Source organism: Sus scrofa, chromosome 6 (genome assembly GCF_000003025.6).
Source record: "Sus scrofa isolate TJ Tabasco breed Duroc chromosome 6, Sscrofa11.1, whole genome shotgun sequence".
Lineage (NCBI taxonomy): Eukaryota > Metazoa > Chordata > Mammalia > Artiodactyla > Suidae > Sus > Sus scrofa.
Window position 1 is genome coordinate 60,239,052 of NC_010448.4, and position 24,348 is coordinate 60,263,399.

Sequence of the window (24,348 nt, forward strand, 5' to 3'; positions counted from 1 at the left end):
GTGTGGATGCGTGTGGAGAGCAGGGGGTGGCAGACGCTTTCTTCCTCTTTTGAAGTTTTATTGACGTGCGGTGGATGGACCAGGCTGTGATTATGTCTGCTGAGCCACAAAGTGATTCCGTGGTCCAGGGACACACACCCCTTCTCCTTCAGACGGTTTCCCACATAGATGATCACAGACCATTGGGTAGAGTTCTCTGTGCTACATAGCAGACTCTTTCTGTAGAGGGCCACAGAGTTTGTATTTGAGGACATCGTGGGCCGCAGAGTCTCTGTGACGACTCAACAGTGCTGTTGCAATTTTACTTACAAAACAGACCGTTGACGCGCTCCGGCCTGTGGGCCACAGTAGGCAGATCCCTGAGAAGTTACAGGGTCAAAAACGTCGAGGAATGTGTAGGCATGTGTTTAACTTGGACCTGCTGTTTTGTTCTTTTTCCCTTGTTCTGCCTAACTCCAGGACATGCAAAGACATATCAAGCTCACATAAAGGAGAAATTCTCCAACCTATGGTTCCAAGAAGCCCGCACCAGGATTCATGAGTATCTTGACCAGGAAAATGCCCGTAAGGAACAGGAAAGTCTACAACGGCTTTTTGCTCCTAAAAGAACTGGGAAATGGACACGGACCGTGATCCTCCTTGGACCACAAGGGGTTGGGAAGACAACATACCTGGTAAAGCTGATGCTGGCCTGGGCGGAGGGCAACCTCTTTCGAGAGAGATTCTCTTATGTCTTCTACTTCTGCTGCCAGGAACTGAAGCAGCTGACAAAGACGAGCTTGGCTGCATTGATTTCTAGAGACTGGTCTGACTCCCTTGCTCCTTTGCAAGAAATCACATCCCAACCAGAGAGGCTCTTGTTCATCATTGATAGTTTTGAAGAACTGAAGCATGACTTGAACGAGCCTGAGTCGGATCTGTGCAGCGACTGGACGGAGAAGCGGCCGGTGCAGGTGGTCCTCAGTAGCCTGCTGAGGAAGAAAATCTTCCCCGAGTCCTCCTTGCTCATTGCAGCCAAGCCTGTGTACCCACGGAAACTAGAGCTCAGCTTGGACGGGCCAGAAATTAGAGAACTCCTGGGATTCAGTGAGACTGATAGGAAGCTGTATTTCTACACCATCTTTCGAGACAGGAATAGAGCCATGGAAGCCTTCAGGTTGGTGAGGGAAAACAAACAGCTCTTTTGCATGTGCCAAATCCCTGTCCTTTGCTGGGCTGTGTGTACTTGCCTGAAACAAGAGATGGACAAGGGGAGAGATCTGGCGCCCACCTGCCAACACACCACCTCTATTTTTACCTCTTTTGTCTTTGGCCTGTTCACACCCAAGGGTGCTGGTTGTCCAGATCAGCAAAGCCAACGTCTGCTGAAGGGCTTGTGCTTCCTGGCTGCAGAGGGCATGTGGACTGACACGTTTGTATTTAGTGAAGAAGATCTCGAGAGAAATGGGTTATGTGATTCGGACATCCCTGCGCTACTGGGCTTAAAGGTGCTTCAGAAGTGCAGGGCCTTTGAGAAGTCCTACGCCTTCATCCACATGTGCATCCAGGAGTTCTGTGCTGCCATGTTCTATCTTCTGAGTCGTCACGCCCAACACCCCAACCCCGCTGTTGGCTCTCTCGAGGCACTGCTGCTGACCTTTTTAAAGAGGGTAAATGTATACTGGATTTATTTGGGGTGCTTCCTGTTTGGCCTTTTACGTGAAGAGGAACAAAAAAAGCTGGATGCATTTTTTGGCATCCACCTGGCCCAGGAGATCCAGCAGAAGTGTCACCAGTTCTTGCAAAGGATAGCTGAGAATGAACATCCCTGGAAACAGGTAGATTTCTTGGCATTGTGTTACTGTCTGTATGAGATGCGGAATGAAGACTTCGTACAGTGGGCAATGGACTTCTTCCAGGCTGTTAAATTATCCATCATTGATGATGCCGACCTGGTAGTTTCTGCCTACTGCTTAAAACACTGTTCTGGCTTGAGGACACTTTGGGTTTCTGCCCTACATGACTTTGAAGAAGAGGATGAAGAAGGTTCCACGTGAGTTCATCTACTGCCTTTCTTTCTACTGCCTTTTCAGCCTCTGCCCATATTCCCAAGTAGGTTTTGCCGACAGCATTTTTAATGTAGGCTCACGGTTAGGATCTTACCTTTCCTGCCAAACAGACTTCAGCTCAAGTCCTGGTTTGATCCTTGATGGACCACGTGACCTTGTCCATGGGGTTCTTCCCTTTCTTCATTGACGCTGTCCTACTGCAAAAGGGGCAATAACATTAGATACCACATTGTGAGGCATCGTGAGGACGGGCTCTGAGAATCCATGTGAAGTGTGTTTCCTACACTTCTCAACATCATCTGATATGTACTTACAATCAATATTTGTATCTTCCCACAGGACTACATTCAGATTCTTTCTTCACTTCCCTGTTAAAAGTCACCTTTAAAATTCTTACAAAATTTAACTCACTTAGTACTCAGGAAAACCACTGTTATTTTTATCTCTTTGGGTGTATACTGCCCACGTTAGGAAGTGGTGAGGGCTAGGCTTGACCCTGAGACATCGCACTCAAGACTTAACAGCTGTGCTGTGCTACCCCAAATTTCGCTATCAAACATCCTGCCCACAAGGCAAGGTTTCTCACCCCGGGCACCACTGACATTTGGGATGAATAATGAATGAATGAATTTATTAATGAATAAGGAATAATTCTTGGCTGTGAAGGGCTATCCTGAGCATTGCAGAAGGTTTAGCAGCATCCCTGGTTTCTATCCTCTAGATGCTGTACATACACCTTCCCCAAGTGGTAGCATCCCCAAAGGTTCAAGGATTTCCCATGTCCCGTAAGCCAGGGGACCACACTGCCCCCAAGCGAGAACCACAGATATAACATGATGATGACATTCTCTGTGACGAGAGGAGGGTCTGAGTCAAATGTCTCATGTTCAGGACGATCATGTGTTATGCTTATAGGCTGTGAGTGACTTGGGCTAACTCTTCTTTTCTTCGGGCTGCACCCATGGCATATGGACGTTCCCAGGGTAGGGGTCAAATCGGAGCTACAGCTGCCAGCCTATGCCACAGCCACAGCAATGCCAGATCCGAGCCACATCTTCGACCTACACCACTGCTCATGGCAACGCTGGATCCTCGACCTACTGAGCGAGGCCAGGGATCCAACCTGTATCCTCATGGATACTACTCAGATTCATTTCCACTGAGCCACAAAGGGAACTCCTTGGGGTGACTACTGACCCATGGAAACCATTTCCTTTCTCCTTCCTCACAGGTCACGTTACAGTGCCATCCACTGGAATCAAGTCTGTTCTGCGCTCATTACAAACGAGAACCTCAGAGAATTCCGAATGAGTGACAGCAGCCTCCATGGCTTCACTTTTGTGACTTTGTGCGATCAGCTGAAGCATCCTCGCTGTCGCCTTCAAAAGCTTCAGTAAGTTGGAGGTGCACCTGGGCTGGATGGTGTTGCTGGTGATAAATGAGTCTCACCTCTCGCTTGGGGCCAATGCCAACGGCCTAAGAAAATAATTGCAATCTCGAGCAGAGTTTCACATGTCTGTTTCTCTTGCTGTATCATCTTTCCCCATTCATCCCATTAAAGGGAGTTTCTAAAGGTCGCAAAGCTATGAAAGATGGTTCTGAATTTGAAGCTCAGCAGTGGTTGCCACACCTGCTGCTGCCTTAAATCGTCCAGGAGCATTATGTCAAGCAATAACTGAGGGCCAGCTGGGGGCCCACCTTTGTCCTAAATGCCAAGAATGAAATGGGGTGTAGAGTTGGAGTCCCAGGACATACGTTCAAGTGGAGATTGGTTGGTTTCTGCTTTTCCATCATAAAATGTACAGACACTTCTCAGCGGGAGGTCGCTGTGAGAGAAACAGGAGAGAACCTGAGCCTCTGAGTGTCTGCAAGGTCGTCCTGGACTAGGACCTTAAACTGTCCTCTGACACGCTGTGTACAAGCGTCACTTCTACACCAAAGCCTTCAAGGGACTGGGGCCTGTCTCTGCCCGTCCATGTTCCTCCATTTATTCGCGGAACAATGAAGTTAGGAGACAGGGGGAACCTGGGTCTGTGATTTTATGTACCAGTGCGTCTCACGTTTTCACGTCATTAAAATGGAAATGGAATGCCTTTTCTATCATTTATTTATATATATGTTTTTCCTACTGTACAGCATGATGACCCAGTTACACATACCTGTATACATTCTTTTTTCTCACATGTTCCATCATAATCGACTAGACAGATTATGATGGAATGTCTTTTAGACATTGATCTAGGTCTGGGGTAGGGCATAAGAGCCTGCATTTCTAACAAGTTTGTCCTCGGTGGTTTGTCCAGGAACCATGCTTTGAGAAGCAAGCATGTAGAGTAGTGACTTCATTTTTAAATTTATTTTTATTAGGGTACAGCTGATTTACAGTGTTGAGTCCATTTTTGCTGTAAGCATCATGACCCAGTCATACATATATATCCATTCTTTTTCTCGTGTTATCATCCACTATGGTCTATCCCAAGAGATTGGATAGAGTTCCCTGTGCTGTACAGGACCTCCTTGCTTATCCATTCCAAATGTAGAATTTGCATCTACCAACCCTAAACTCCCAGTCCGTCCCACGCCCTCTCCCTTCCCCCTTGGCAACCACAAATCTGCTCTCCATGTCCATAATCTTTTTCAATTTTGTAGATAGTTTCATTTGTGCCACATTTTAGATTCCGCATATAAGTGATATTAAATGGTATTTGTCCTTCTCTTTTTTTTTTTTTTTTCATTTTTTGCTTTTTAGGGCCACCTTCACAGCATATGGAAGTTCCCAGGCCAGGGGTCAAGTCCGAGCTACAGCTGCCAGCCTAGACCACAGCCACAGCAATGCAGGATCCAAGCCATGTCTGTGACCTACACCACAGCTCACAGCAACACTAGATCCTTAACCCACTGAGCGAGGCCGGGGATCAAACTCCTATCCTCATGGACGCTAATCAGATTCGTTTCCACTGTGCCACAAAGGGAACTCCTGTTCTTCTCTTTCTGACTTACTTAGTATGAGAATCTCTAGTTGCATCCATGTTTCATGGCATCATTTTCTTCTTCTTTATGGCTGTGTAGTATTCCACTGTGTATATGTTCCACATCTTCACAATAGCGTCTGCATGTTATAATCATCTGAGGACCTTTTAAAAAGTTCTTTAGGCCCAGTTCAGGCCCCCAAGCCAACTTATCAGAATATTTCTGTGCGCTGTCAGAGTACAGCAAACACAGAGAACCACGGTCTTAAAGCAAAGCCTTCTACCTCCAACAGTTAGTAATACCTGCATCAAACCATTACATGAGAAAAAATAAACTTTGTGTTAATCCACTTAAATCTGGGAGTGAGTTACACCGGCAAGTATTACACCAGGGTGTCTTCGCCTCAGCGCTATTGCTATTATGGGCCATGCCATGGTGAGGTGCCATCTTGTGCCACGTAGGATACTATCAGCATCCTTGACCTCTACCCACTGGATGCCAGCAGCTCACCCCCTAGTATGACAACAAAAACATATCCAGACATTGGGTGATTCTGCCCCTCCCCCCAAGGACCATGTGGAAGACTGAGAACCACTGATCTGCACCCCTGGGCTGTGAACTTGGGGTACCCATTATCATAAGTCACAGAACACAACAGAAGGCAGATGCTCAGGCTGTGTGCTCAGGTTGTGTTGGCTGAAATTTGCCTAAGCCTTTCTTTATTGTTGCAGCCTGAATAATGTCTCCTTTCCCCGTGGGAGCCGGCTCTTCTTTGAGGTGCTGACTCACAGCCCACATTTGAAATGCCTGAACCTCAGTGGCACGAAGCTCTCACGCAATGCTGTGAAGCTGCTCTGTGAAGCCTTGAACAACCCCACGTGCAACATCGAAGAGCTGCTGTAAGTCTCTGTGTGCTCCAGGCTCTCTGATTCGGTTGCAAAGAGGGATGGACATCTTTTTGAAAACAGTTTTATTAAAGTATAGCAGATATACAAGGGTGTGGTAACTTCTGCTGTACAACAAAATGACTCTGTTATACATGTGTGTACATCCATTCGCTTTCAGATTCTTTTCCCAAATAGATTATCACAGAATATAGAGTTCCCTGTGCTAGACAGTAGGTCCCCATTGCCCAATCATTCCATATACCTCTGTGTGCATAGGCCAGTCCCAATCCCCAATCCATCTGTCCCCTGCACCTGTCCCCTTTGGTAACCATAAGTTTGTTTTCAAAGTCTGTAAGTCTGTTTCTGTTCTGCAAATAAGTTCATTTGTATCCTTTTTTACTATTTTTATTTTTTATTGAAGTATAGTTGATTTACAATGTTGTACCAGTTTCTGCTGTGCAGCGAAATGACCCAGGCATTCCCATTTCTAGTTTCTTTTTTTCATATTCTTCTCGTCCACCGTGTTTTATCCCAAGAGGTGGGATGTAGTACCCTGAGCTATACAGTAGGATCCCATTGCTTCAAAATGTAATAGTTTTTATCCACTAAAACCAAACTCCCCATCTATCCCACTCCCTCCCCCTCCCCTTGGCAACCACAAGTCCGTTCTTCATGTCTGTGAGTCTGTTTCTGTTCTGTGAATAGGCTCATTTGTGCCATATTTTAGATGCCTCTTCTTAGATTCCACATGTAAGTGATATCATAGGATTTTTTTCACTCTCTGACTTACTTTACTTATTATGATAATCTCTAGGTCGATCCAGGTTGCTTCGAATGGCATTATTTTGTGTTTTTTATGGCTGAGTAGTATTCCATCGTATTTATATACCACATCTTCTTAATCCATTCACCTGTTGATGGACATTTAGGTTGTTTCCATGTCTCGGCTATTGTAAACAGTGCTGCAATGAACACGTATGTTTTTGAATGAAAATTGTGTTTGGATATTTGCCCAGGAGTGGGATTGCTAGATCATATGGTAGTTTTGTATTTAGTTTTTTAGGAAACCTCTCTACTGTTCTCCACGGTGGTTGCATGAGCTCACCTTCCTACCAGGGGTGTAGGAGGACTCCCTTTTCTCCACACCCTCTCCATAGTTTGTTTGTTGACTTTTTAATGATGGCCATTCTGACTGATGTGAGATGATACTTTTGTAGTTTGGATTGCATTTCTCTAATAATTCATGATGTTGAGCATTTTTTTATGTGCTTTCTGCCCATCTGTTCTCTTTGGCTAAATGTCTGCTTAGATCTTTTGCCCATTTTTTTTTAAATTGGCTTGCTTGTTTTTTTTTTATAAAGCTGCATGAGATGTTTGTGTATTTTGGAGATTAATCCCTTGTCAGTCGCTTCGTTTGCAAAGATTTTTTTCCCCCATTTGCAAAATTGTCCTTTCATTTTGTTAATGGTTTCCTTTGCTGTGTAAAAGCTTTTCAGTCTAATTAGATCCCATTGCTTTATTTTTGTTTTTATTTTCGTTACTCTAGGAGGTGGATCAAAAAAGATGTTGCTGCAGTTTATGTCAGAGCATTCTGCCTATGTTTTCCTCTAAGAATTTTATAGTATCCGGGCTAACATTTAGGTCTTCAATCCATTTTGAGTTTATTTTTGTGTATGGTTTTAGAGAGTGTTCTAGTTTCCTTCTTTGACATGTAGTGTCCAGTTTTTCCAGCGCCATTTATTGAAGAGACTATCTTTCCTCCACTGTATGTTCCTGCCTCCTTTCTCATAGATTAATTCACCATAGGTGCTTGGGTTTATTTCTGGGCTTCCTCTCCTGTTCCACTGATCTCTATGTTCATTTTTGTGCCAATATCCATGATTTTCATAGACTAGTTATCAATGACACAAATGACTAGAGATCCCAGGGAATTAAGACCAGGGGAAGAAACCAGCTGCTGGGTCCTTTTGAGGAAGGAGATCACGTGACCCACATGGAGGAAGCAGTTACTGCTTCCCGCCTAGCCTTCTGTATTACAGCATGGACACGTCCACCCAGTATTGCCAGATACCTACATTTCCTGCAGAAGCTGAGAATCTGGGTTTTATATAAAACTTTATTGGTGTTTAAATGTTGACAACTAATTTTTTAAAATGTAAAAGTCCCAGCATATTTAAATGTCTGGTGGCCGGATATGGTTCCCTCATGTGAGTTTTCACTTATATTTCATTTTGGTCACGCATACTTAATTTTTTTTTAGTTCCCTCATATTTAATTTTGTCCACTTTGACTAATATCTGCCTTGGTGTGTTTCTGCTTCTTAAAAATAATATCTTAAGGCTAGAACAAATCTTTTATCTCTTTATATATATATTTTTTTCTACTGCACAGCATGGTGACCCAGTTACACTTACATGTATACATTCTTTTTTCTCACATTACGTGTTCCATCATAATTGACAGAGTTCCCAGTGCCATGGCTAATCAAATTTGAAAACCATGCACTGCCATAGAACCATCTGAGAAAAATATTAGGACCCATGTGTAATTGTGCCAATTACATTTCCATTTCTTTTTTTTTTTTTTTTGTCTTTTTGCCATTTCTTGGGCCACTCCTGTAGCATATAGAGGTTCCCAGGCTAGGGGTCTAATCGGAGCTGCAGCTGCCGGCCTACACCAGAGCCACAGCAACGTGGGATCCGAGCCGCATCTGCGACCTACACCACAGCTCACAGCAACTCCGGATTGTCAACCCACTGAGCAAGGGCAGGGACCAAACCCGCACTCTCATGGTTCCCAGTCAGATTCGTTAACCACTGCGCTAGGACAGGAACTCCTCATTTCCATTTCTTAACACCTATCGCCATCATTTACATCTTTATTGTCTCTGGGTCTAATTTACATTTTATGGCAGCCAGATGGAAGGACAGTGGCTGAAACCATAGAAAACCGTAATCACTGGCCACCCTGGCAGACCCAAGCAAGCCAGCAAGCGGCGACCTTGTGGGAGTCCCGCTGAGATTGTCTTCCACGGAACGTCCCATGGGGAGCATTGCTTGAACAGAGACCTGAAGGATGAGGTTCCATCTAACCAAAGGCCAGGCAAAGAGCCTTCCCCTCAGGGTGAACAAGCGCAAAAACCCTAAGTTACCTACGGGGTACGTGTTTGGAGAACAGCAAACAAGAATAAATACTTGAAGGAGAATAACTGAAACTAACCCATGTGACTGGGACTCAAGGATCTAGGAATCACGCTTGCAGACCATGTGCTGTATCTGGAGATCTTCCCTAAAAGCAGTGAGACGTCCTTGGGTACGCTGAAGCCAGGGACGGATGGTAATGGAGGCTGCCTGTGCCTCAGGTCATCGCTCGCTGCTGCCTGTAGATTGGGCAATGGCCATCAAGAGAGGCAGGGCCTGTGACGTTCTCAAGCAGAGCAAATACGTGCAGCCTTGTCCTGACAAGACGGGCAAGAAGAATGAGTCGGGGAAGTAGAAACCAAAGGCATATGGGACGTTTTCTGTTGCCTACAGGCTGGCAAGATGTTGGCTCTCGGTGGAGGACTGTTCAGCCTTTTCCCAGATCCTAAGGAGCAGCAGGAAACTGCTGAATCTTAATGTCTCACGCAACTACTTGGTCCCAGGGGCTCCCCTGCTGTGTAAGGTCCTGTGTAAGCCAGACTGTGCTCTGAGGGTCTTGGAGTAAGTGAACACGGGGTGAGTCCCAGTGGAGGACCATGGAGGCAGGTAGTGTGAACCCGGGCCGGCTGACAAGAAACCTACCCATTGCTGGAGGCTACAGAGCAGAGAGTTTTAAAGTGTTAGCTCATGAATCAGAAGGATCTGCGTTCTGCTTCTGGGTTTACGACTTACACACTCTCCTCTTGGGCAAGGTACTTAAACACTCTTGGCTTCACTTTGCTTCTCTGTAAACAGAGGAAGGGTGCGAATTCTGTCCTGCAGGTCTCAGGAGCACTGCGATGATACAGTGCACTACCAAGCACATACAGAGCCACATTAAGTTTCTAAGGATGTCAAGCTGGATTAAAGCACTTAGCACAGACACAGGTACCTCCCAGGTCAATAGCTTTTACTTGTTAAGAAAATGTGAGCTGCACTCTCAATTGTGGGTCCTGGGCAAGGATGCGGGCAGAGCAGGACGTCCACGGGAGCGCTGACCTCATTTAACTCTGAGCACGCTTTTCCTGCAGGAATAGGATGAGGGAATCGACTAACCTAGAAGCACACTTGAGGGTATATAGAACACACAGAGAAGAACGGATGAGTTAGTACCGTACAGAGTCGGTGGATTATCTATTAATACAGTTCTGATATCTGCAGTTCATACGCATACATGTATAAAAAGGAAGTGGTGGGAAGATAAACATGCATGTGTGTGTACAGCGGGCCTTTGAACCACAGGGGTTTGAACTGCTCGGGCCAACTCATGCGGATTTTTGTTTTTCACAAATCTGTACGACAGACTACGCAATCCATGGTTGGTGGAATCCGTGGGTGTGGGGAGCGGATTGTAAATTATACTCAGATTTTCAACTCCACTGACTGTGAGTGCCTCTAGCCCCTGCATTGTTCAAGGGTCAGCTGTCTTTTGTTTTCTTTTTCACAAATATCCCTGGAGAAGATATACAATGTATGATGAAGGTTGCCACAGGGAAATAGAACTGGAAGGCTGGGACACAGGGTGGCAAGGAAACTTTTTTCTGTTTATACTTTTGGGTTTTTTGGAGTTTGAGCTATGTGAAAGTAAGAGTATGCTAAGAATAAATCAAGAAAATATGAGCCTATATGCTTCCAGCCAAACTGGAGAAACAGAGACTGGATTTAACCTCCTATCCAAAACAACCAAAAATAACTAAGGAAACCAGCGGTTTTAAACACCGGCTATCATGGCAATAGGACAGTGACTCTTGAGAGACAGGAAATAAGGTGAGACTTGTAACTGCCCCCATTGTCTACCTGGGGAGAGTTTCGAGGACACAGTCGAGGATGGGAAAACTTGGGAGGGACTTGGCAGACTCCTGGGTTGAGGAGAGGTTGGCTGAGAGTCTAGGGGACTTGCAGGAGGTCACAGGACGGCGCACCAAAGAGGAGAGAAAATACCAGGAGTCTGAAGACTGTTCCCCTCAAGTGTTCAGCAGAGGTCTGAACAGTACACGCAGGAGAAAATGACCCGAGGCCAGGGAAGGAAGCACATGAAGGGACCAGGACGGTGTCTGGCACGCACACAAACCAGGGAACAGTGAAGAGCTCCTGTTCCGTAATTCATGAGGCCATGGGGTCAAGTTCTCCCAATGCCTTCACCTTGGGAGGGGATAGAATTAGCCGACAACTGAACACAACTCCAGTCCTGCCCCCAAAATGCTTGAAAGCATCCCTTGAAGAAGATCACACCGTTTTCAAGCACCTTGACTGTGGCTCCCAGAACAAAGCTCAGGAATCCAGAAATGGAAGAATGATACAGAATTCTTTATTCTTAAAAATATGGCTTCTGTGCAGAAAACCCAGGAGACTCTATGGGGGGTAAAAAAAAGAGCACACATTGGAGAATAAAATTAAACAACGCAAACTACTCTATAGGGACACAAGCCAGATCAGTGTCTGCATAATCTTGGGTGGGACAGGATGGAGAATGACCAAGTGGCATGAGGGATCTTTTGTGGCTGATGGATAAGTCACCTAGCCTGATGTCCCCATGGGTGGTGGTTTCATGGGTGCACACATAAACCGCACGATTTAAATGTACAACACGCTGTAAAAACACAGCATGCTGTATTTCAACTACACTTCAACCAAAAATAGAGAAACCAAAATGAGATATACAGAGAGTATGGCACGAAAGATGTTGGAAGAAGGCAACATGGAATCATTCCTGTGTTGAAATCAATATCTAGATAGGGAGACGTTCCTACAATGTTATATTACCATTAAGTGAGGTCTTACAAACGCAAGCTAAACATCTTTAAGGAATGTATTTAATTTAAAATTTGGTGTGTATAACTGAATCACTTTGCTGTACAGCAGACATAACTACAACACTGAAAATCAACTATACTTCAATAAAACTTTTTTTAATGAAAGAGAAATTTAGCCCTTTAATCCTAAAAGTAAAATAACCTAAAGTGAAAGTATATTCCACTTAACAGTTAAAATAGTTTGCACTTCCTTGATTCCTGAAAAGCAACACTTTTGCTAAGAAGCAAAATAACTTTTGGTTGTTGATGTTTGCCAAAGTCTTGTAAAGACAGACGTTGTTTAAAAATAGCAAAATACTCAACTGATATGAAATGTTATAGAGTAACTGCTCAGTAAATCATGTTTTAGCATTATGATTTATTATTACACTGCTACTAAGGTAGGAAATAGTTTAATTATTGTTGATTTACAGTGTTGTGCCAATTTCTGCTATACAGCAAAGTGACCCAGTCACATATATGTATCTTTTCCCTTTCTTATATTATCTTCCACGATGGTCTATCCCAAGAGACTGGATGTACTTCCCTGTGCTTTACAGTAGGACTTCATTGCTTATCCATTCTAAATGTCATAGTTTTCATCTACAAACCCCAAACTCCCCGTCCATCCCACTCCCTCCCCCCGCCCCGACTCCCTTGGCAACCATAAGTCCGTGAGTGTGTTTCTGTTGATATATATATATATAAGTTCATTTGTGCCACATTTTAGATTCCACATATAAATGATATCATATGGTATTTGTATTTCTCTTTATGACTTAGTTCACTTAGTATGAAAATCTCTAGTGGCATCCATGTTGCTGGAAATGCCATTACTTCATTTTTAATGGCTGAGTAGTATTCCATTGTATATATGTACCACATCTTTGTAATCCATTCACCTGCTAATATAGTTTTTTAAATTGAGGTTCACTTTATAATTGAAAAAACTGCTATAGAGAAAGAGATCTTAATTTTGAAGTATAATTTTTGTTAACTTTTTTCTTTTTTAAGTATAATTGATTTACGAGGTTGTGCTGGTTTCAGGTATATTGCAAAGTGATTCAATTATATATGTGTGTATATAAATACATACACATATATGATCTATTTAATACATATCAGTTTAATAATTGTATATATATGAGCGTGTGAATAATGAAAGCTTTTTCAGATTCTTATCCCTTATAGATCATTATAGAATATTAAGCTTGGGTATTGTTCCCTATGCTATACAGTAAGTCCTTGTTAGTTATCTATTTTATATACAGTAGTGTATATATGTTAATCCCAAACTCCTAATTTATCACCTACCACCCCTTTCCCCTTTGGGAACCATAAACTGGTTTTCCTTGTGTGTGTAATTTTTAACCATGAGAAAAAAGGCTTGTAAAACATTTGAATATAGGAGTTCTCATTGTGGCTCAGCAGGTTAAGGACACAACATAGTCTCCATAAAGATGCAAGTACGATCCCTAGCTTTGTTCAGTGGGTTAAGGATCTAGCTTGCTGCAAGCAGTGGCATAGGGTGCAGGTACAGCTCGGATCCAGTGTTGCCATGGTTATAGCTTAGGCTAGCTGCAACTCTGATTTGACACCTATCCTGGGAACTCCCATATACCACAGGTGTGCTCCTAAAAATCAAATCAGGATATAAAACTGTGGGATCCTCCATGGTTTTCTTTTTTGTTTTTTTATAATCTAAGTATCATTTTATATTTTATATTCTAAGTATCATTTTATTTTTTGATTTTATTGCAATGTAGTTGACCTACAACGTTGCATTAATTTCAAGGGTACAGCAAAATAAACCAGTTATGCATATACACATACCCATTCCTTTTTAGATTCTTCTTACATATAGTTTACCACATAGTACTGAGTAAATTTCCCTATACAGTAGGTCCCCCATACCCATCTGTTCTATATACAGTAGTATGTATAGATCAATCCCAACTGCCTAACTTAATCCCACCCCCAATAGTTCCACTTTAGTAAACATAAGCTTGTGGTGTTTTTCCTACTATTATTATTATTGAAGTATAGTTGATTTACAATGTTTCTTCAAATTCTATTGTACAGTAAAGTGACCCAATCACACACATTGCCCTGTGCTGTACAGTAGGGTCCCATGGCCCATCCACTCCAAGGATAACAGGTTGCATCCCAAAAAAGCCCCTAAATGCCCATCCATCCCACTCCCTCCACTCTCCCCTGGGAGCCCAAGTCTGCTTTCCTAGGCCACGATCACTTTCTGATTTTTTTGGATAGGATGATCTGTTCCATATTTTAGATTCCACAAATACATGATATCATAAGGTATTCTTTTTTCATTTCCCCAATGCAGTATTTTTTGCTACTGTACAGCATGGTGACCCAGTTACACCTACATGTATACATTCTATTTTCGCACATTATCATGCTGCATCATAAGTGACCAGACATAGTTTCTCAGTGCTACACAGCAGGATCTCATTGCTAATCCATTCCAAAGGCAATAGTTTGCATCCATTAACCCCAAGCTCCCCAACCATGCCACTCCCTCCCCCTCCCCCTCCCCCTTGGCAACCACAAGTCTATTCTCCAAGTCCATGATTTTCTTTTCGGTGGAAAGGTTCATTTGTGCCATATATTAGATTCCAGTTATAAGTGATATCATATGGTATTTGTTTTTCTCTTTCTGACTTATTTCACTCAGTATGAGAGTCTCTAGTTCCATCCATGTGGCTGCAAATGGCATTATTTTGTTCTTTTTTATGGCTGAGTAGTATTCCACTGTGTATATATACCACATCATCTTAATCCAATCATCTGTTGATGGACATTTGGGTTGTTTCCATGTCTTGGCTATTATGAATGGTGCTGTAATGAACATGCGGGTATGTGTCTTTTTTAAGGAAAGTTTTGTCTTTCTCTTTCTGACTCACTTCATTTAGTATGAGAGTCTCTACCTCACTCCATGTTGCTGCAAATGGCATTAGTTTGTCTTTTTATTGCTGAGTAATATTCTATTGTATATATGTACCACATCTCCCTAATCCATTCATCTGTTGATGGACATTTAGGTTGTTTCTATGTTGTGGCTATTGGGAATTGTGCTGCGATGAATATGTGGGTGCATGTACCTTTTTCAATGAAAGTTTTGTTCAGATATATGCCCAGGAGTGGGACTGCTGGGTCATGTGGTAGTTCTACATTTAGTCTTCTCAGGAACCTCCATATTGTTTTCCATAGTGATTGTACCAGTTTACATTCCCAACAGTGGAGGTGGGTATGTTTTTCACTGCAACCTCTCCAGCATTTGTTATTTGTAGACTTACTAATGATGGCCATTCTGACTGATGTGAGGAAGTACCTAACGATAGTTTTGATTTGCTTTTCTCTAATAATTAGTGACAGCATTTTTTTCATATGCCTGTTGGCCATCCATACGTCTTCTTTAGAGAAATGTCTATTTAGGTCTTTTGCCCATTTTTCAATTGGGTTGTTTGTTTTTTGTTGTTGTTGAGTTGCATGAGTTGCTTGTCTATTTTGGAGATTAGGCCCTTGTCTGTTGCATTGTTTACAAAGATTTTCTCACATTCTGTGGGTTGTCTTTTCATTTTTTTTAATGGTTTCCTTTGCTGTGCAAAAGCTTTTGAGTTTGATGAGGTCTTAACTGGTTTATTTTTGTCTATATTGTCATTATTCTAGGAGGTGGATCCAACACGACCTTGCTGTGATTTATGTCAAAGAGCCGTCTGCCTATGTTTTCCTCTAGGAGTTTTAGAGCGTCTGGCCTTATATTTAGGCCTTTGATCCATTTTGTGTTTATTTTTGTATATGGTGTGAAAGAGTGTTCTACTTTCATTCTTTTACATGTAGTTGTAGAGTTTTCCCAGCACCATTTATTGAAGAGACTATCTTTCTTCCACTGTATGTTCTGTCCTCCTTTGTCATAGATCAGTTGCCCGTAGGTACTTGGGTTTATATCTGGGCTGTCTATCCTATTCCATTGGTCTATAGTTCTGTTTCTGTGCCAGTATCATACTGTTTTAATGAATGTAGCTTTGTAGTATTGTCTCAAGTCAGGAAGATTGATTACTCCATTTTCATTTTTCTTTTGCAATATTGCTTTGGCTATTCAGGATCTCTTGAGTTTTCAAACAAATTTTAAAATTTTCTGTTCTGTGGTTCAGTGGTAACAAGCTAGATGAGATTCCATGAGGGTATGGGTCTGATCCCTGGCCTTGCTGAGTGGGTTAAAGTATCTGGTGTTTGCTGTAAACTGTGGTGTAGGTCACAGACACAGTTCAGATGTGGTATTGCTGTGGCTGTGGAGTAGGCCAGAAGCAGTAGCTCCAATTCAACTCCTAGCCTGAGAACTTCCATATGACATGGGTGCAGCCCTAAAAAGGGGGGAAAATTCTGTTCTAGTTCTGTGAAGAATGTCTTTGGTAATTTGATAGGGATTCCATTGAATCTGTAGATTGCCTTGGGTGGTATAATCATTTTGACAGTATTTATTCTTCTCATCCAAGAGTATGGTATGTCTTTCCATCTGTTTGTGTTGTCTTTAATTGCTTTCAGCAACATTTTATAGTTTTCAGAGTATAGTTCTTTTGTCTCTTTAGGTAGGTTTATTACTAGGTATTTGATTCTTTTTGATGTGATTATAAATGGGATAGTTTCTCTGATTTCTCTTTCTGATCTTTTATTAGTAGTATATACAAATGCAATTGATTTCTGTGTATTATATGTTGTATCATATAACTTTACCAAATTCATTGATGAGTTCTGACAGTTTTCTGGTCCTGTCTTTAGGGTTTTCTAAGTAGAGTATCATGTCACCTGCAAACTGTGATAGTTTTACTGCTTCTTTTCCAGTTTGGATTCCTTTTATTTCTTTTTCTTCCCTGACTGCCATGACTAGGACTTCCAAAACTATGTTGAGTAATGGTGGTGAAAGTGGACATTTTGTCTTGTTCCTGATCTTAGTGGAAAGGTTTTCAATTTTTCTCCATTGAGAATGATGTTATCTGTGGATTTTTCATATATGGTTTTTATTATGTTGCGTAGGTTCCCTCTATGCAGATTCTCTGGAAAGTTTTTATCAGAAACGTGGGCTGAATTTTGCCAAAAGCATTTTCTTCATCTATTGAGATGATCATATGGTTTTTATTCTTCATTTGGTTGATGCAGTATATCACATTTATAGATCTGCAGATATTGAAGAATCCTTGCATCCCTGGGATAAATTCTACTTCACTTATGATCCTTTTGGATTTGCTTGCTAGTATTTTGTTGAGGACTTATGCATCTATGTTCAGTGATATTGGTCTGGAATTTCCTTTTTTGGGGGGGTATCCTTGTCCAGTTTTGGTATCAGGGTGATGGTTGCCTCATAGAATGAGCTTGGGAGTGTTTCTTCCTGTGCTATTTTTGAAAGAGTTTCAGAAGAATAGGTGTTAATTCTGTTCTGAATGTTTGATAGAATTCACCTGCAAAGCCATCAGGTCCTGGAATTTTGTTTTTTGGAAGGTTTTTAACCACATTTTCAATTTTTTTTGCTTGTGATTGGTTTGTTCATATTTTCAATTTCTTCCTGGTTCAGTCTTGGTAGGTTGTACTTTGTAATAATTGGTCCATTTCTTCTAGGTTGTCCATTTTAATAGCATCTAGTTGCTTATAGTCATCTCTTGGGATTCTTTGCATTTCTGTGGAGTGAGTTTTGATTTCTCCTTTTTCATTTCTAGTTTTATTGATTTGAGCTTTCTCCCTTTCTTCTTGATGAATCTGGCTAAAGGTTTATCAATTTTGTTGATCTTTTCAAAGAACCAAGTTTTGGTTTCACTGATCTTCTCTATTGTTTTCTTTGTCTCTATTTCATTTATTTCTGCTCTGATCTTAAGCCATGATAAATTTTTAAAAGTTGAAATTATCCAATGCATTTTCTCTGACCACAATGTTAAGAGACTAGAAATAAACTACAAGAAATAAACATCAAATGATACAAAGTCATGGAAGCTAAACAATATGCTACTGAACAACCAATGGATCACTGAGGAAGTCAAAGAGGAAATCAAAAGATACTTAGACACAAATGACAATGAAGATACAACAACCCCAACCTATCAGACATAGCAAAAGCAATTCTGAGAGGAGAGTTTATAACAATAAAATCTTACCTCAAGAAAGAAGAAAAAGCTCAAATAAACAACCTAACCTTATATCTAAAACAATCAAAGAACAGACAAAGCCTAAAATTAGCAGATGGTTTTGAAATCTTGAGTCTGTTTGTTTTGTAAGTTCTATTGCATATTTCTATTAGATTCAAAATATTTGTGGTCTTTACCTTTCTCTGTCTGACTTGTTTCACTTAGTATGATAATCTCTGGGTCTATCCATGTTGCCGCGAATGGCATTATATCATGCTTTTTCGTGGCTGCGTAGTATTCTGCTGCACCATGTCTTCCTTATCCAGTCTTCTGCTGATGAACACTTCTGTTGCTTCTGTGTCTTGGCGATTATAAATATTTCTACCATGAGTATGGGGGGTGCATGTACCCTTTTCAAACTATGGTTTTCTCCAGATAGATGCCCAGGAGTGTGATTGCTGGATTATTGGTAGTTTTTTATTTAGTTTTGTGAGGAATCTTCATACTGTTTTTTGCACAGTGGTTTCACAAGATTACATTTCCGCCAACAGGGTAATAGGTTTCCCTTTTCTCCACACCCTCTCCAGCATTTATAGTGTGCAAACTTTTTGATAATGTCCATTTTAACTTGTATAAGATGACATCTCATTGTAGTTTTGATTTGCATTTCTCTAATAATTAGTGATGGCAAGCATCTGTTTATGTACTTTTTGTCCATCTGTTTGTTCTCTTGGCAGGAATGTCTGTTTAGATCTTATGACCATTTTTAATTGGGTTGCTTATTTTTTGATATAAAGCTGTATGACATGTTTGTACATTTTAGAGATTAATCCCTTGCCAGTCGCTTCATTTGCAAAGACCTTTTCCCCATTTGCAAAATTGTCGTTTCATTGTGTTAATGGTTTCCTTTGCTGTGTAAAAGCTTTTCAGTTTAATTAGATCCCATTGGTTTATTTTTATTTCTATTTTCATTACTCTAGGAGGTGGTTCAAAAAAGATTTTGCTGCAATTTATGCCAAGAGCAGTCTGCCTATGTTTTCCTCTAGGAATTTTATAGTATCTGAGCCTTTAATCCATTTTGAGTTTATTTTGTGTATGGTTTTAGAGAGCGTTCTGATTTCCTTCTTTTACAATCAGCTGTCTGGTTTTCCCAGCACTACTTATTAAAGAGACTGTCTTTTCCCCATTGTATAGCCTTGCCTCCTTTTTCATAGATTAACTGGCCATAGGTGCATGAATTTCTTTCTGTGCTTTCTATCCTGTTCCACTGATCTATATGTCTGTTTTTGTGCCAATATCCATGATTTTTCTGTACTCATTATCACAGACACAAATGCCTAGTGGTGCCAGAGAATTAAGACCAATGGAAGAAATAAGCTGCTGGGCCCTGCTGAGGACGGCAGTCATGTGACTCACCCGTAGGAAGCAGCTACTGCCTCCCACCCAGCCCTCTGTATCACAACATGGAAATGTCCACCCAGTAATGTCAGGTACCCAAATCTTCTGCAGAAGCTGAAGATATGGATTTTACATAAAACCTTATTGGACATTTGTGTAACTGGGTCACCATACCGTACAGTAGAAATTTGACAGAACACTGTAAACCAGCTATAATGGAAAAAAAATTAAAATCATTAAAAAAAACTTTATTGGTGTTTAAAATGGTGGCAACTAATTTTTTAAAATGTAAAAGTCCCAGCAGATTTAAGTGACCAGTGGCCATATGTGGCTCTCTCGTCACCAGGTTGGAACCTCCGCTTTATTCTTTATACCTCACAATTTTTCCAAAGTAAATATGCATCCCTTTGAAAGCCCTGAGTTTATGATTTTAAAGAATATCTGAATTGAAAAAGTTGAAGAGGGTCTTTAAGGCCATCCAATGCATCTCGCTAATCCATGAAGAAGCAGTTTTGGAAGGTAAATGCCTTGTCCAAAAATGGCAGCAGATAAAGAATTGGAACCAAATTTTTCTAAGTTCTCTTAGAGAATTTGCTGTGCCATAGTCTTCCTTCAGCATGACTTTGTCAGATTTATTTTCTAATACCTCTATGAGGTGAGTAAGAAGACACGGGGATTTATTTTCAGACAGGCTAGAAGTTCGTGCTCTCACGCGGGGATTTCCTGAGTGTGGGTTTACAGGAATACTATCTGTACTGTGGAGTTACATGAAGCTCTCTGTAATATTTCCCTTTTCTCCCATATTTTGTCCCCACAGTTTAGGTCACTGCTACCTCGATCAACACTGCTGGACAAACCTCTATGAAGTTCTTCTGTGTAACAAAAGTTTGATCCATCTGGACCTCACATCAAATATCCTGAAAGATAAAAAACTGAAGCTTCTCTGTGAGGCCTTGAAAGAGCCAGGTTGCCACCTGCGGTCACTGTGGTAGGTGTCCTTGAGGCTCACTTCGCAGGGGCTTGGACTGCTGAGAAGTCACTTAGGGAGTTCCCGTCGTGGCGCAATGGTTAACGAATCCGACTAGGAACCATGAGGTTGAGGGTTCGATTCCTGCCGTTGCTCAGTGGGTTAATGATCTGGCGTTGCCGTGAGCTGTGGTGTAGGTCACAGACGTGGCTCGGATCTGGCATTGCTGTGTCTCTGGCATAGGCTGGCAGCTACAGCTCCGATTCAACCCCTAGCCTGGGAACCTCCACATGCTGCGGAAGCTGCCCAAGAAATGGCAAAAAAAAAAAAAAAAAAAAAAAAAAAAGTCACTTAGAGTTGAGGGAAGCCACAGTGTCTGTGCCTCAGAATGTGAGGGTTGAAGAATACAGTTGACCCTGGAACAACACACTGTAGGTTAATTTGTCCAGAAGTTATAATCTGCCCTCTGTATCTGCAGATTCAACCAGCCATGGCCCATGAGTGCAGTAGTATTTAATGTTGAAAAATATCCACATGCAGTTCAAACCCACATTGTTTGCAGATCAACAGTACTTGATTCAGATTCTTGTAGAGACTTTTGGGTGAACAAATCTGTACCTTGACTCCGGTGCCACAGATCTGATAAGTTGTAAAGGGTTCATTCAACAGAGTATTTATGCATAAGGGCTGAGAGAGAAAGAGGGGAATTATGACTGGGGCCAAAGGGATGGCTTAATGGTTGGAGGTTTGGCATGTATCCTGCAAGTTGGACAAGTTTCGCCAGGTGGAAAAGGAGAACTGAAATTACAGATACAAAGTTTAAACAAGGGGATGAGAGACTTGATAATATATGTGGGAATTAACACGGATAATCAAAGGGATGCATTAGGAAGGAATAAAGGCACTAAAAGAGTAATAGGAAAGGAGTTAATAAAAAAAACGTAATTTTAGGCCATAAAAGTGATAAACATTTGGGTAACCTTGTGGTAGTGGTGGTGTTTTGGAGTTACCAGTTAGGATAGAATTTCACCATCAAATGTCTCTTTCCTGCAAATCAAGAGGCTCTGGGGGATCAGGCAGAATTATTTTACCTAATCCATCAAAAAATCTCAGAGTTTAGAACTTTGTATTCCTTGCATGGAGAACGTTAAATAATGTGAGAAAAGAGCAAGATATATTCTTGACCTCGTAACACTGGGTTAGGTTATCTGGCTCAGTCCTTAAGCCAAAAGCTGGTCTGATAAAATATCAGATAAGTTTTTTAATATTAAAAGCTTATGGAAGCTGAGCCAGAAGTAGTCTATGAAGTAGACTATATGTAGACCATGTGAAGTTGGCCAAAAATCCTTGAGAAAAGAGGTTTTAAAAAACCCCTGAAACTAACCCTAACTCTAGACACCTGGAATGCACACCCTATCTGGGAGGTAGATAACAGGGTAACAGGGTAGTTGGCCTCACCTTATCCCTAAGTTGATCTTTCAAGGCCATTAAACATGGCTTGATTAAAATAAGACAAGGACTAGTGAGCAAGAACAAACCAAAACAAACACACAGCAGACTTCAAATTAAAGTGACAAGACTTATATGCAAAATAAATTACATTCACTAAGTTTAAAGAAAAACAGCATGTTTAAATATCTTAGAGAAAAGGAAACCATAAAATAAAATCAGTAAATTGAGGAAAAGCATGAAACTGAGGAACTAGAAATTATAAACACAAGATCAAAAACTTGATGCGTTGAACAGCAGACTAGACATAAAGAGAAAACTGGTAAGATAGAAGGCAGATTACGACACTCCAGAAGGCAGCATGAAGTGAGAAAAGATGTAAAATAGAGGAGAGAGACTGTGAGACCTATAGAATAGAAGAAGATGTTCTAACACATGTAATGAGAATCCCAGAAAGAGAAGATATTTTAAGAAGTAATGGCTAAAACCTTTCCATAACTGATGAAAGATTCCAACTCACAAGTTCAACCGTCTTTATTTGCCCCTAGTTTGACACAATGGGGAAACTTCAGATCACCAGATATACAGATAAGGACCTTAAAACATCTATGATGGTGTTGAGGTTTGTAAGAAAGCCATAGGTCTAAAGAAAGGACAGGAAGAGTTGACTGAAGCGTAACAGCAGAGCCCAGAAGGCAGTGCAACGAGATTTCCCACATGCTGGGGAGAAACGGCCAACTTAAGTTTTAGAACCAACCAAAATCATGAGGAAGGAGGACAAACATATTTTCCAAAAAATAAATACTAAGTTTGCCATCATCAGATCACTCAGGGCAATTCTAAAGAACATCTCTCAAACAGAAATAAACAATTCTAGATGGAAAAGATGCAGAGCAAAGAAAATGGTTAATTTGTACATAAATCTATACAAAATATGGACTGCTTACAAAAAGAATACTGTGGTTATTTAAAAGATTTAAAGGAAAATATAAAATGCATGATAACAATAACAGAGTATAAGTTGATGTCCAAGGTACAGAAGGAGAGTTAAATTGTTGATCAACTTGAAATGTTGATGGGTTAATTGTGGATATGGAAACTTCCACTACAAACATTAGAAGAAGAAAATTGAATGGTATCCCTAACTCCCAAATTGGCAGAAGATGGAATGATTAAAAAATACATACCCTAGTTCAAAAGAAAGCAAGAGAGAAAAATCAAGAAGCAGATATATAAACATAAACCCAATAAGATTTAAAAATCAAACATATCAGTAATTGTATAAAATATAAAAATATCAAGAATTTCAACTATCCCACTCCTGGGCATCTACCCAGAGAAAACCATGACTCAAAAAGACACATGTACTCTGATGTTCATTGCAGCACTCTTTTCAATAGCCAAGACATGGAAACAACCTAAATGTCCATCGACAGAGGAGTGGATCCAGAAGATGTGGTCCATATACACAATGGAATATTACTCAGCCATTAAAAGGAATGAAATACCAGCATTTTTAGCAACATGGATGGACCTAGAAATTATCATACTAAGTGAAGTCAGCCATACCATGAGACGCCAATATCAAATGCTTTCACTGACATGTGGAATCTGAAAAAAGGACAGACGGAACTTCTTTGCAGAACAGATGCTGACTCACAGACTTTGAAAAATGTATGGTTTCCAAAGGAGACAGGTTGGGGGGTGGGGGGATGTGCTTGGGTTATGGGGTGGAAATCCTGTAAAATTGGATTGTTATGATCGTTATACAACTACAGATGTGATAAATTTATTAGAGTAATTTTAAAAAAAGAATTTCAACTAGGACAAAGATTATCATTCTGGATTATTTTTTAATTGTTTATAAATGACACATTAACATTTAAGGGGTACAACACTACAAATGGAGTAAATGGCACTGAAATGTTCACTTTAAATGATTCATTCTGTCAGGTAAATTTCCCCTCAATAAAAAAATGAGATGAGGTGAGAGTGAAAAGTTGGAAAAGGTTTACAATGCAAATATTAACAAAAAAGAAAGTTTATGCAGCAACATTACTCAGACAAAATAGTTTGAGGCCAAAAGTACTGTTGACGCATTATTTTCATTATACTATTTAAGTTGTCATCTTACTCAACAGAACTCTAATTCCCATGAGGCAAGTGGAATTACACATGACCCTTGAACAATGTGGAGGTTACGGCGACCAATCCTCTACATGGTCAAAAATCCACTTACATTTGGCCCTTTGCACCTCTGCTTCAACTGTTATCATCCAGACTCAACCAACCTCAGACCGTGTGGAACTGCCACACAAATGTATTGAAAGAAATCTGTGTACTTCCAGCTCGTGTTGCTCAAGGGCCAGCTGTACTCCCAAGACAACATCCGTGTATCAAAGAAGACACAGAGTGGAAATCGGAAGACATGCTGAAATGAAAAAGAACATACTTCACCACAAACTCAAGGGATCAAGGTGAAGCCCACACAGATATTAGAAAACAGAGGCTGAAGAAGAAT

The 24,348-nt window shown here is 41.0% G+C and overlaps 1 protein-coding gene across 1 annotated transcript in view; it reads left to right on the forward strand.

Moving 5' to 3' along the window:
* The window catches only part of NLRP4 (NLR family pyrin domain containing 4), a 39,039-nt gene that overhangs the window by 5,843 nt on the left and 8,848 nt on the right, over positions 1–24,348 (forward strand). The window contains exons 2-6 of the mRNA XM_021095070.1: positions 460–2,032; positions 3,280–3,441; positions 5,750–5,917; positions 9,439–9,606; positions 20,229–20,399. Coding sequence (XP_020950729.1) covers positions 460–2,032; positions 3,280–3,441; positions 5,750–5,917; positions 9,439–9,606; positions 20,229–20,399 — 2,242 coding nt within the window. The remainder of the gene's footprint in view (positions 1–459; positions 2,033–3,279; positions 3,442–5,749; positions 5,918–9,438; positions 9,607–20,228; positions 20,400–24,348) is intronic.